General features: G+C 41.0%; 1 protein-coding gene across 2 annotated transcripts in view; it reads left to right on the forward strand.

The window, feature by feature from the left end:
- The first annotated feature begins 3,474 nt into the window (after positions 1-3,474).
- TNFSF4 (TNF superfamily member 4) overlaps positions 3,475-14,472 on the forward strand; it is a 28,538-nt gene continuing 17,540 nt past the window's right edge. The window contains exon 1 of one of the 2 annotated variants that reach the window (XM_035010785.1): positions 3,475-4,481. In XM_035010785.1, coding sequence (XP_034866676.1) covers positions 4,329-4,481 — 153 coding nt within the window. In that variant the 5' untranslated portion in view covers positions 3,475-4,328. The remainder of the gene's footprint in view (positions 4,482-14,472) is intronic. The other variant, XR_004680289.1, reaches the window with a different exon arrangement.

Below are 14,472 nucleotides of genomic sequence, written 5' to 3' on the forward strand. Positions count from 1 at the left end.
GGAGGAAATTATGAGCCGTGCCGCAGGGATAGTCCTACAGAGCTTGAACGACTGGGGCCAAGGAAGAGTCAAAGCTGATTCTGGGGTTTTGAGATTCTGGAATGCTGGAATATTAACCAGAATGAAGACATTAGGATTGAGATCAGGTTGGGAAGGCAGACGGCAAATCAGGCTTTTGACATTTGGAATGCATTTGTTTCCATCACCAACTATCTTAATTCGTCACTTGTCCCAGGACAGAGCTTAGTTATGACTCCCTTTGTATGTTCAGAGGTTGGCATAGAATAGGCCCTCAAAACATTTGGTGAGTTAATAGCCACTGTAAATATCTTTCCCTCTCTGCTTCAGTTTAGGATCTTATTTCTCACTTAAATAATTGCAAGTTCCCGACACCATACCGCTGTCTTTGTGTGAATTAGAACAAGGTGCCCTCTCTGAATTTATGAATTTAAAAAGGGGGCTTTTATTGGGTGGATGCAGCTCTTTGTCCACTTGGGGCTTGGGAAGCCATGCACACCTTTGTGGGAAGATAAAGACTGCCCTTCCTGTAGGGCGAAGCCTTCCACTCAAGGATGGAGGACAGGGACAGCTCAGGGCAGAGGTGGCTTCAGACCACACTCTTCTCCTCAGATGCCACAGGGTGCCCTGGAAAAGTCCCCCAGCTAGTGCCCTTGATCCTGCTCTGCCATTTCTATTTCACTCAAGGAGATATTTTTCTAAAATGTCACCATATTACATTCTGCTTCAAACCTTTCTTTGTTTCCCCAAGACCTTCAGGATAAAGTTCAAAGTTCTTAGAACAAAAGTCCATTGGTGACTGCAAGCCTCTTCCCCGGTCACTCTCCTTCACAGTCCTCCTCTCTAGTCACAGTTCCCAAATGGGCAAAGCACAAGCAGCTTCACCATGTTGCGTTTCCCTCATTCCCTGCCCAGCTATTACTGCTCTCACTTTCCTGCCTGTGACTGTCCTGCCTTCCTGTCTATGACCTCCTTGAGGACTAAGAATGTGTTTTGTTCATGTCATTTCCCTAGCACCAGTATGCCGGCACCCGGCTTATGCTGGTTGAGTGGACAAATGACTTAGAAACCAATGAAAAGCCAGATTTTACCACCATACCCCTCCCCCCAAACCAAACCAAAAAATCAAAATAGAACAACACAAAACAAATACCCCCCACACACCAAACAAATATTTTTTTAAAAAGTTTTTGCTGCTTTCTAAGCATGAGGTATTCTGTCAGTTGTCAAAGCCTTTTATTTTCCATACTTTTCTGTAATCTTGAAATGGCCATTCGTTTAGAGGTCAAAGATCTATGGGAAGATAATTGCTTGGAATGAAGTTGAGGCTTCCTTCCAAGGCTGGCTTGCTCTGGAGGGTCTGTGTGTGTGATCTCTGCGAGAAGCTTTACAAAACAGCACAGAGATTCAGGTAACATTCTTGACCTCGTTGAAAACATTCTCTTTGAAGCTGGAGGACTCTGTCCATTTGCCTGAGATAGAATGCCATTGGCAATGTCTCAGACGGTGGTTTTACTTGTTCCAAATGCCAGGACAGCCCAACTTTGAAATGTTGATGTAGTCTGTCAATAGGGCTTGCCTGGAACTTCCAGGCCAATTTATATTTATTTTTTCTGGGTGTATTCCTCTGCTTTCCACAAAGAATGTGAAGAAACTGTGAGAATGTGTTCAATAAAAAGAGAAATGTTTTGATGTATACTATCACTTGAACTTTAACCTAAATATCACAAGTAGGCAAAATATGACGTTGGAGATCCAGACAGGGAGGTGAGAGGTGCGCCGCACTCCTGTAGACCCACACATTGCAATGGTCGACCCCGCGCTCTTTTGGGACAACACAAAAATGGAAGCTTATTCTGTTGCATAGTTCTCATCGTCTATAACAAAAAACAGTAATTATAGTTTTTCTTCATAGAAACCACGATGTTAATAATGAGAAGAGATACGGCTCAGGGCAGAAGTACACACACTAAATGTTTATTTTTCTATCCTTTTGGCAGTCATTTAAAAATATTTTCTATAATTTCAGCATTAATAGTTTTCATAGATCTTTTACAGCTAGTCTTTATAGTTTCTTTTAGTATTTTAGGCTTTACTCTTTTCGTTGGGTTTTGAAAATAAGTGAGTAAGTCATTACCAATTTTAACATCTATTTATGACTATCAACTATTACACAAGAATTGGGCTCTACACACTGATTTTTTTTTTCATTCTTTCCCCCCTCCACACCCTGTATGTTACACATGCTTTTTTTTTTTTTTTTAAGATTTTATTTATTTGCGAGAGAGAGAATGAGAGACAGAGAGCATGAGATGGAGGAGGGTCAGAAGGAGAAGCAGACTTCCTGCTGAGCAGGGAGCCCGACGCGGGGCTCGATCCCGGGACTCCAGGATCATGACCTGAGCCGAAGGCGGTTGCTTAACCAGCTGAGCCACCCAGGCGCCCAATGTTACACATACTTTGCTCATAGGAATAACTAGCTAGAAATAAGTGTCAATGGAACTTGCTTTTTTTTTTTAATTTTTTTTTTAATTTTTTTATTGTTATGTCAATCCCCATACATTACATCATTAGTTTTAGATGTAGTGTTCCATGATTCATTGTTGGAACTTGCTTTTTAATTTTGGCTTGGAGTCTATGATAAAGTGTTACCTTATCTTCCAGACAAAAACTTGAATTTCTGAAGACCAAAGTGTTCTCCAAGTGCAAGGCATAATGGTTATAATGAGGATATTAATTCATATCTTTGATTTATGCTGTAATAATAAAAGTATTTTCCATTTTCCACAAACGATATCTCTTTGGAATATGCCTTATATTCACTTTCTATAAAATTAAGTTGATATAGCATCCATATTATTGATATCAAAATAGTCTTTCCTCCCTCCTTTCTTTAAATATCTGTTGAATGGCTCATGGGAAGCTTAGAGAGACCTACTTGCCCACAGAAGAAACAGAATTCTGCCTTAAACTTCCCCTCCCCAGCATCCCCATGTCCTTCCGTACAGCACTGGGTTTACCATGTATCCAGTAAATATTTGTCAATCTAGACTTGACTTTATAAATCATTTCATCATTTATTTCATTTTGTCATTTATTTCAGTGCTCAAGGGTGAGTAGTGTCCATCTACTAGTAGAATACTCTGACTTTCTAAGTTCTGAGTCCCGCCCCTGACCTCAAAGGAAGGAACAATCTATTTCAATCTATTCATTTCTTCATTCACACAAAAATTATGTAAGGGGACAAGGAAAAGTGGAAGGAAGGGGAAAAGTTCAGGATACTCTTCTGCTTCTTTTCTGCTATGCTTAAAATTAATCATGTAAATGCTTACTAAATTTGCCTTAAAAGATCAAAGGAGAAAAAGATTGTAAGGCTGTCTATCTAGTACAGTGTCTGACGATAGGAGATGCTCAATATTTATTACAATGCAGTGTACTAAAACCAGAGGATCTCACTCCTTTTTTTTTTTAAAGATTTTATTTATTTATTTGAGAGAGAGACTGAGAGAGAGAGAGAGAGCACATGAGAGGGGGGAGGGCCAGAGGGAGAAGCAGACTCCCCGCCCAGCAGGGAGCCCGATGTGGGACTCGATCCCGGGACTCCAGGATCATGACCTGAGCCGAAGGCAGTCGCCCAACCAACTGAGCCACCCAGGCGACCGGATCTCACTCCTTTATTGTTACATGACCACCATCCCATTTTCTTCTTTTCTCTCTTTCATTTCAAGAACGGTCTGTGTGTGCTTCTTTATATCCATGGATATTTGCACAACGGTTCAATGCTTAGTTACTCAATAAAGTGCAGATGAGAAATTAAGTCCAACATTTCCCTCCAATCTCTTCTCTTACTTAAGACACCTCAGGGAAGGGATACAGGAACTCCTACATCAACGGATGATGATTTTTATCTTTATCAAGTGACCCACAATTTGGTTACTGGTGCAATGAGAAATTAAGAAATTAGCACACTTTTATGACTGTCATTTCACAGTCACTCAAATCAGAACTGGAATGCTACAAAAACAACTCCCTGTTAGCCCAGAGGAAAAAAAAAGAAAGAAAGTAAAGGGGAAATTCAGATTAGTCACAAAGAAGTTCCCCCGCCTGCCTGCAGAAGCTGCAGTGTTAAAACTGAGAGAGTGCGTTCTGCTCTTTCAATCGCCTCTTATCTCTGGTCCTGGGACCTCTGTGTATTTTCTGATTGATAAGCTTTGTTTTCCCTTCATCTCCTTCTTTGTGGAGAAGAGGTCAGTCCCCCTCAGGCTCCCCTTTACCACAGTTTTCATCTTCCTTGCATCCAAACTGTGAAGATGGAAGGGGTCCAACCCCTGGATGAGAATGTGGGAAACACACCAGGGCGAAGATTCCAGAAGAACAAGCTATTGCTGGTGGCAGCCATAATTCAGGGGCTGGGATTGCTCCTGTGTTTCACCTACATCTGCCTGAACTTCTATGCTTCCCAGGTAAGATCGATGCTCCTGTGGGCACTTTGTTTCCTCCAGCTCATGGTGATGGCAGCTCCAGCAGCTCCAGTCACTTGGAAATAATCTGGTGCCAAAACTGCTCATTGCCCTTCATCTGCCCCCCAGCGATTGTATAAAGTGTGGACCCTCTTGTCTCTCCTTTCCTTCCTTCTTTTCAGTAGTGGCAGTGGTGGGGCAGAGTAGCGGTAGGTAGGGCAAGGGCACGGCTTCTGGATTCTTCTTCTTCTTCTTCTTTTTTTTGCAATGCAAGAATCCTGGTATTCCTTTATGAGCTCTCACTTTGAAGCTTGGAGTCACTGATATACTTGCTTTACCCATTCTGCTAGCAAGCAACTGATCAGGGAATTTATATAAAAAGGAAATAAGAAATGGACCAGTTCCACTTTCCCACTGTATTCATAAACCCCATAGGCGATTTGCTTTTTGAAGAATGCTGAAGGTATCAATATTAAGTCCTTTAAATAGCTAACCTATGGACTTTAAGGGCAGAGAGGTGTATGTTCAAGTGTGTATTCACACATGGCCAAATACACCGATAACTTAATCAGAGATTATTTTTCAGTCTTTCTCTGCCAGTCACAACTTATGGACATCACTTTGTCTTTTTCCACTTTTTTTCCAGTGCACTATGTAGTGAGTGATCATTTTTCTAAGTATTTCTCCCATTTTTTTTAATTTTTTTATTTTTTTTTAAGATTTTATTTATTTATTCATGAGAGACAGAGAGAAACAGAGGGAGAAGCAGGCTCCCAAGGAGCGGGAAGCCCGATGCGGGACTCGATCCCAGGACCCCGGGATCATGACCTGAGCCGAAGGCAGACGCTTAACCATCTGAGCCACTCAGGCGCCCGTATTTCTCCCATTTAATGAAGATATTCTTTCCCTTTTTCCTTCTCTTTGTTCTGGTTCCTTCTACATTATTTTTTCTTATTTACTTGTTTATATCTACAAACATTACTAGGTCTTTAAGGATGTTCTTGGCTGCAGGAGATTCCACTGAAAAGAAAATAAATGTATAGTCTTCCCATGTTCCCTTGGTGGGGCTAGTCTGATAATTCTTGTTTCCTTGGCAGGTCACTTTAGGTTAGGAAAGTCTTTCTCTGGTAAAGGTGAGACAAAAGGAACTTATTCTGATAGCCATGTCAGAGACTGGGTACCTCAAATTAGACCAGGATAAGATAAGCAGAGTCCTAACCAATGCCTGGGCTTGTCTTTGTCTACAGGAAGTAGGGGTTTTTGGTGCACAGAGGCTGGTGGGAGTGTGGTTGTGATCAGTGTACCGCAGAGAGGGCTCATGTTCCTAAATTCCACAAGTGTAGCTGGTGTCGTGTCAAGTCTGCAGACCAATGAGCACAGCAATGTGCCAGTCCTCTCTTGGTCTTGTCACACATTTCCTTCACTGTGCAGAGCCCCTTGGATGAAATTAGATTAGGCAATTAGGGGGGAGGGGAGGGGGAGGAGTAACGTGTCCATGGCAGGATGCCTAAGACATAGACCGGAATTAGGCTTTTCTGAGAAGAAAACAAAGAGAATGACCAAAAATAGAACAGCTGAGTGCATTCATCAGGTCTGGGAGCCCTGAGAGTGCTTTTCCTTACACTGTGGGGTGATAGAAAGACAGGACAGATGGCCCCAGTCAAGGCTCAACAATTGCACTGGGGCTCTGAGCAGGAAAGACGAAAAGGTTAAACAGATATATAGCCAGCTGGTGGCGGGACCTCCCCAGACTGTTAATACCTAGGAGATGCTGAGAAGGAGAGGGGTCCTTTCGTCAAGTCACTCAGTGACTCTGTGACAGAGCCTGGAGGGAAAGCTAAGTGCGGGTTTCCAGGATGCTAGAATTCAGTGAGCCAATCTCTGGGAGGGAATTAGCTTTCTCTGGTCCTGGCACAGAAATGGAAGCAAAGACATAAGAGGTATGTTAGAGCTATTTGCTCAAGAAATGTGCTCTCATATACTTGGGGTACAGAATTTTTTTGGCACAGATATTTGAAATTCTTCACTTCACATCACCTTTAATTTTTTTTTATTTCTTAGCTAGACTGGTGTAGCTAACATAATTTCTTGTCCTGTTGTAGGACCCAGGGCAGCACAATGTGTCTTTACATTTAATCTCATGTAGTCTGTTAGGGGGAAGGATAGCATAGATGGGTCATGTGTGTTCTCCCTGGAATTTGATCAAATGGTGGTGGTGGTAGTGTGTGTGTGTGTGTGTGTGTGAGAGAGAGAGAGAGAGAGAGAGAGAGAGAAGGGTGTAATGTAGCTGTTGAAAAAGGGACATAGACTGGTAGCCTTCCCAAACTTATTGATAAGACTGGAATTTTGGACGAAGGATGGGGTTGGTGGTGATATAAATCAAACCTCTACTTTTATAAAACATAATATTCCAGTGATGTGCCTTAGGGGTGAAATTAAGCTGAAATGCTGATCATTTGTCCAGTTAAACTGGATCTCTCTTATTGTAGGAAAACATATTTGGAGAACAATCATGGTTTTTCCTTATTTCCTAGATTTAACTTTTAGCTTTATAAAATAACTGCCTACATGTACAGCTCTGTAAAAGAAAAAAAATACAGATATAACTATTAAACTTCATTTGACAGGAGACTTTCCCTTCAATCAAATTTATTTAATAACCTTTGTTTTCTCACAACTCTGTTAAGTTGTATTTACTTATGTGAAAAGCAGAAGTTTTAGTTCTTGAGATACTAGAAAAAAAGATAGGTCTTACCCACTACTCCTGTAACTTCCCTCTTTGGGCCTTGATTTACTCATTTTAACACAAGACAGTTGGATCACATGATCAGAAGATCTCTTCCAGCTCAATATCCTGTGAGTATGTAGTTTATATATATATTTGTAGAATGGGTGTGAGGTTTTGAGAAATACAAAATATAAGTAAATAGATTTTTGGGTCTAAGCTTATGAATTTCCTGCTTCTTAAGAAAGGACTGGAGGAGATAAATTTTGCACATATATATATATTTTTTATTAAAGATTTTATTTATTAGACAGAGAGAGAGATAGCAAGAGAAGCAGGCTTCCCGCAGAGCAGAGAGCCTGATGCGGGGCTTGATCCCAGGATCCTGGGATTATGACCTGAGCCGAAGGCAGACGCTTAATGACTGAGTCACCCAGGCGCCTCTGCACATATATTTGTAATGTGTACTTATATATCATATATAAATCATATATATATCATACATAAAATATCATATATTTATCTATATCACCTATTCTGGGTTAGCTAAATGCCTTACTTAGAAAGGGGAAAGAAGTGGATGCCCTAGAAGAATATCCATGATACAAGTTATAAAACTGAGTGTTTCTGTCACCCAAACCAATACACATTGTTTGGATATTTATTGGGACTGCCATTTAAAGTATCAGGCTCCTAGTTGTACCTGTGGTGTCAGCTGGGAACAATGGCAGAAAAGAGCTGACCTGTAATGTGTGAAGCTTTCGTAAATTATATCCATGTGGGACGCCAGGGTGGCTCAGTCGGTTAAGTGTCTGCTTTTGGCTCAGGTCATGGTCCCAAGGCCCTGGGATTAAGCCGCGTGTTGGGCTCCCTGCTTGGGCATGGAGCCCATGTCTTCTCCCCTCCTCATCTCCTCCCCCCCACCGCCACCGCTTGTGCTCTCTTGCTATCTCTCTTCCCCCCCCCAAAAGAAAAAAAATTATATCCACGTGTCTCAGGGCTTTTGAAGGTAGGGCTTTTCTAAGATGTGTACCATCTTTACAGTAGCACTTTATGTATGTGAGGGCTTTTATTGATAATTCTTCAGCAAATCCCACAGTGAAAGATTTATACTCTTACCACTTTTACTGCTGGGAAGAACAGAAGTAGGGGTACTTGGAAAGTGAGTGAGTGGTTCTGTACCAATGATGCCCAGAATTAGAACTCGGTTTCTTGATGAAGTTTCAGGCTAAAACTTGGATTTTTATTTGTATCAATTAGGAAGAAAAAGAGGTGTTTTTGCCTGAAGAAGTCTTATTTCAGATTAGCTCAATTTATTTTTTTATTTTATTTTTTAAAGATTTTATTTATTTATTTGACACAGTGAGAGAGGGAACACAAGCAGGGGGAGTGGGAGAGGGAGAAGCAGGCTTCCCGCGGAGCAGGGAGCCCTATGCGGGGCTTGATCCCGGAACCCTGGGATCATGACCCGAACTGAAGGCAGACGCTTAACAGCTGAGCCACCCAGGTACCCTGAGATTAGCTCAATTTAAATGCGTCCCCCATGTAATCGAACACATTTTTTAGAAATTCTTCTTTTAAATGACAGGCAAATAAGTGATTTCCAATACATCTGAGTTTGCATTTCATAAACAATTCTGTGAGAATGAAAAAGAAATGTCTGAAGTGTTGAACTGAACTTGTCATTAAGTATTTTCAGGTTTTCAGGGTAAGTACTGATAAAAATACAGAATTTTTGGATTTTTGAGCAGGCATTAGACATAGTCTATTTACAGATAAACCCCCAGAAACTCAGAGATGGTAGAAGCTGCAGGAACAGGTAATGCTTCAGCTGATTAGAAGGAGGAGTGGAAATTCTTTAAATGGACAAGAGAGATGGTGGCCTTGGACAGGGTCAGAAGGCTTCCTCAGTAGAACCGCAATTTGTTCAGAGTGGTTGAAGTTGAGTGTTCATAGGGGAAAGTGGCAAAAGGTGAGGCCAAAAACCTAGGCGGGGGCAGGTCACAAAGGGTCTTGTGAGTCATGCAAAGGGAGCACACTTTATTCTATGCAAAAGAGAATACAGGGCAAATTACTAAAATTGTTGCTTCTCCAAATTTCGCTTCTCTCCTGTGGTCTATGTATTGGCAAATAAGAGAGTGAGTCAAATCTCTTACAGCACTAGGGGGCACCACAGTAAAACTAACCATTCTCAGATTTATTGTTTTTTGTTGTTGTTTGTTTGTTTGTTTGTTTGTTTTAAAGAGAGCCTACTCTCTTTTCCTGAGGAGCTAAGATTAGAAAACTTTCCTCAGGAAGCCAAGTGATGATCCATGTCTAAGAGAATGAATACTGTCGGGGGGCCTGATATTGTTCACTATTTACACAGTGATAGTATTTTCTAAATAAAAAATTTAGATACATGTTCTGACCCATGTACTCAAAATAGGACAGAGTAGTTTGGACGGAGATCATGCTGGAAAATGCCACATATGTATATGGATATAGAAAAAAACACATACACACAGGAGATTTGGGGAGTGAGCAGAAGGGCTCTTGGTATAGACCCATGAGTATAATCTCCCGGTTCCTTTTCTCTGAGCTCAGCCTGTAGCTACTAGCATGGAGTAGACCCAGCTTTGCCCAGGGTTGACCACCCTGCCTTTACAATTCTATTTCTTTAAATAGCAACTACTTTTGTGCCCTTTACTCTTAGAGTAACTGCAGCTTTCCACCCTCTTCAGGGATTCTTTATTCATGGAAAATCAATGTTAATTGGGAGGTAGCTAGGTTAGAGGAGCCATGTACAATGTTGTTTTTAGGTTATATTTAGTGAGTTAAAGGAAACAACAGAAATACAGAATAGAAAGGTTATTCCCCAGTCACAGGTGAAACCTATGGTCCTGACATCCGATAGCTTGTGTGTTTTGTTTGTAGTCACCATACTTTGGGTATCCATACTTTTTCAAGCGAAAGAATTAAAACACTTCCTTATATGAAATTACAAAACATCTTCTCAAACTTCAGAAGGAGCCATTGGAGTTGTGTAGACGACAGTGCCCTGGACCAGGAACCAGATGACTCGTTCAGTCCAGCCTTCTAACTTTGTGATCCTGGGTAAATTCTGTGAAATTCCTAGAGTGTCCATTTAATCATTTCCAAAATTGGAACTTGGCTTCTGTGAGGAGCGAATGTTGTGGTACAGAGCTTTGTAAGTGCTGAGATTATTATTCGTGAACATGCTTCCATAGGCAGAGGACCACTGAAATGTTTACTTTGTGGCACCTATCACATGGACAAACACCCCGTAAGTCAATCCTCAGAAAGCATACCATAGTTAAGGTTAACCTTAACTTCATGAAGCTTGACTTTGTTACTGAAATTTTTAGGATTAAAAACAGACAAACAAATCCTTGTAATAATCATAGCATTTTTTTTTAAGATTTTATTTATTTATTTGACACAGAGATAGACAGAAGAGCACAAGCAGAGGGAGTGGCAGAGGGAGAGGGAGAAGCAGGCTCTGCACCGAGCAGGGAACCCGATGCGGGACTCGATCCCAGGACCCTGAGATCATGACCTGAGCCGAAGGCAGACGCTCAACCATCTGAGCCACCCAGGCGCCCCAATCATAGCATTTTTGAACGTAGATTTCTAAGAGCTCATGACTGCGTTAAAGAAGAAAGGAAGAGTGAAGGGGAGAATTTATGAAGGTATACCGTGTTATTAGGGTTAGTGTCTGAAAATGGTTTGGAGACCTAAATTACACACTTAGACCATGACCTGTTCCATCTCCCCCCCCCCCACACTTTGATATAGTTCATCCAATTCTGTAATGACTTGTTTGCCAAATCAGGTAGAAAATTATGTCTAGAAAAGGCATGTCGTCTTGTTCACAATACTGGAAACATTGGGGATCTGACTAGCATAATTAAAAATTATTTTTCCTTTCAGAGACCTTTCATTCTAAAATGTACCTTAGGTGGGTTATGAATTTGTATAAATTTGTCTAGCTTTGATAACATGTAAACATCACTTAAGAACACACTCTAACAGAAAAATGGACAAATAGGCTCAACTTTAATGTTCCCAACACTGATGTAATAAGTAAATAATAAACCATCATTCCCAAAGTGTTGCCCTGTATCTGTGGGGAAGTGAGGGTCCCATGAGTTTAAATGTTGGACCCTCAGAGCTGGGCTTTCCTGTAGCTAGAGCTAGGGCATGGTCCTAGAGAATCACAGAAACCATCAAAGATCTGGATGAAAACAATATCACAAAACATTATAAGCAAGCAGCAAAACAGTCATTAAGGGCAAATATAAAAACCTGTTGGGTTATAAAATAAGTTGTAAAACACATTTTACAGTTCAGTAATACAAAATATATTTTGAATTACTTGTGTGTTGGGTGCTTAATGTTTTCAGCTTCCAACACCCTGAAAGTTCTTAACCTGACCCTGTCTGTATCTGGTATGATGAAGACTGGGAACTCAAAGCTCTTTTTGGAGGGATGAGGGGTACCACTCCTGCTGTTACTTGCAATAACACCCCCTCATTTTTGCAGATCTTTTCCCTACTTTTGTCCTGTCTAATTCACTACAACTTTGGAGAAAGTTAGATGGATATTTGTGTTCAGTTTTGCAACGAGGAAATTTGAGGCATGGGAGACTTGCCTAGGTTCATGTAGAAAAGTCAGGGTTAAAAATTAAGACCGGTGGGGTGGGGTGCCTGGGTGGCTCAGTCAGTTAAGCATCTGCCTTTGGCTCATGTCATGATCTCAGGGTCCTGGGATTGAGCCCCACATCAGAGTCCCTGCGCATCTGGCTCCCTGCTCAGAGGGAATCAAAGATTTACTTTAATGTGATAGTGTGATTTGCTCACACGATGTATTAGTTTTTTAGGGTGGCCATAATAAATTACCATAAACTGGGTGTCTTAAAACAATAGAAATTTGTTCTCTCACGGTTCTGGAGGGTAGAAGTTCAAAATCAAAGTGTTGGCCAGGCCATGCTCCCTGTGAAGGTTCTCAGGAAGAATCCCTCCTTGCCTCTTTCTGGCTTCCAGTGGCTCCTGGCAGTCTTTGGTGTTCCTTGGCTTGTAGTTGCTTTACCCCAAGCTCTGCCTCCATCTTTGCCTGATCATCTCCCTGTGTATATCAATGTGTCCTCTCTTCTTGCTTTAAGGACACCAGTCATATTGGATTTAGGGCCCACCCTGACCTAGTTGGCCTCATGCTAACTTAAGTAATTACATCTACAAAGACCCTATTTCCAAATGAAGTCACTTTCTGAGGTTCCAGGTGGACATGAATTGGGGGGGGGGCACTTATTCAACTCATTACAAACTACTTATTCACTTATTTATCTATGGAGTAACAGTTACCTGTCAGACACTGAGGAAGCAGCGGTGTGCAACATAAGGTCTTCCTTGCCCTCCCAGAGTTTCCAACACAGCGGGGAAACAAGACAGTTAAAGAAGCAATCGCGCAGTGTATGAGAAGTACTGGATAACCAAGTAGGGTACAGTAAGAAGCTTCACTAAGAAGTTTCACAGAAAACTACCTACCTGCTTCCATATCTAGTTTCTTGACTGGGATTGTAAAGCAAGCATACTTTTCTTTTGCATTAGGTGCTTTGTTTCTCTTCCACTCATTATCAGAAAGGCTCTAGTTTTCTTTTTTTTTTTTAATTTTTAATTTGAGTGTAGTTGACACACAATGTTACATTCGTTTCAGGTGTACAACATAGTGATTCAACTTCTCTATACATTTGCTATGCTCACCACCTGTCCCCAAACAATGCTATTACAACATCATTGACTATATTCCCTATGCTGTACCTTTTATTCCCGTGACTTATTCATTCCGTAACTGGAAGCCTGCACCTCTCACTCCCCTTCACTCCTTTTTCCCATCCCCCCACATCCATCAATTTGTTCTCTGTATTTATTGGTCTGATTCTGCTTTTGTTTATTCATTTGTTTTGTTCTTTAGATTCCACATATGAGTAAAATTACATGGTATTTGTCTTTCTCTGTCTGTCTTATTTCACTTAGCATAATACCCTCTAGGTATATCCATGTTGTTGCAAATGCAAGATTTAATCCTTTTTAAAAAAGATTTTATTTATTTATTTGAGAGAGAGAGAGGAAACACAGAGAGAGAGTGAGAGGGAGAAGCAGACTCCCCACTGAGCAGAGAGCCTGAGGTGGGGCTCCATCCCAGGACCCTGAGATCATGACCTGAGCTGAAGGCAGACGCATAACTGACTAAGCCACACAGGTGCCCCAGATTTTTTTATGGCTGCATAATATTCCACTATCTACATCTATGCCTATGCTTATGATTCTATCATCTATCATCTTTCTATCTATCTATCATCTATCTATCTATCCATCTATCATCTATCTGTCATCTATCATCTATTGATCTATCATCTACCTATCTATCTTTATACCACACCTTAGGAAGGCTTTAGTTTAAAATTTCATTGTCATTGTCACCACCATCATCATCCCACTGATGATTTTTCCAGTCACCAATCTCAGTTTGCACCAGAATTCAGGTTGAGGATTATTTAGGATCATGCAAATGAGGCTAAGAGCTTCACTGCACAAACAACACTAGAGATATTTTTGATTGTTCACTAACCATCAGAGGGAGCCACTTGGGGAGGAGGCCTGCTGCTTTTTTTTACAGTAGAAGGATTTACTGTGTTGAAAAGATCTTCTGTTCAGAAAGTCTTCTTACCACCCAGTCTCTTGGGATTTCTCTTTTGAATGTTGTGATTTGCCTACTCTCTGACATGGAGGAGTCTGTAGGCATTGCTTAGTCCACAGTGTGAATAAGTACTTCTTATTTCATATGGCTTATTCTACCCCAGTTTAACTGAGGTTGGACATCAAGATGAAGAAATTAGAAACTGAGGAAGGGAAAGGACTTATTCTAGCTTAAGACCAGACCCAGGTGTTCCTATTCCCAGACCAATGCCTTATCTGCTCTACTATGTTGCCCTTCCAAAGCAATGGTCCTTCCTTTTTGTACAGCAGGTGAAATGGGAAATGAGTGACTTCAAATAGAAAGATATTGATTGTAATAATTTTGCAACTCCCTTTGTACTCAAGGATGAACAGGGCAATTTCAAAAAACCTTGAGCTATGCATAGTGTTGGCTAGAGCCTGTGTCAGATATTATGTGATTATGGAGTCACTAGCTAAGGTCTGGGCATAGTCTAAGGGGCTAAGTTCCACCTTAGCTCAGTAAACATTTATTTACTATGCCATTATGTTT

The sequence above is a fragment of the Mirounga leonina genome, unplaced genomic scaffold (genome assembly GCF_011800145.1).
Source record: "Mirounga leonina isolate KUSES-001 unplaced genomic scaffold, KU_Mleo_1.0 Mir_154, whole genome shotgun sequence".
NCBI lineage: Eukaryota > Metazoa > Chordata > Mammalia > Carnivora > Phocidae > Mirounga > Mirounga leonina.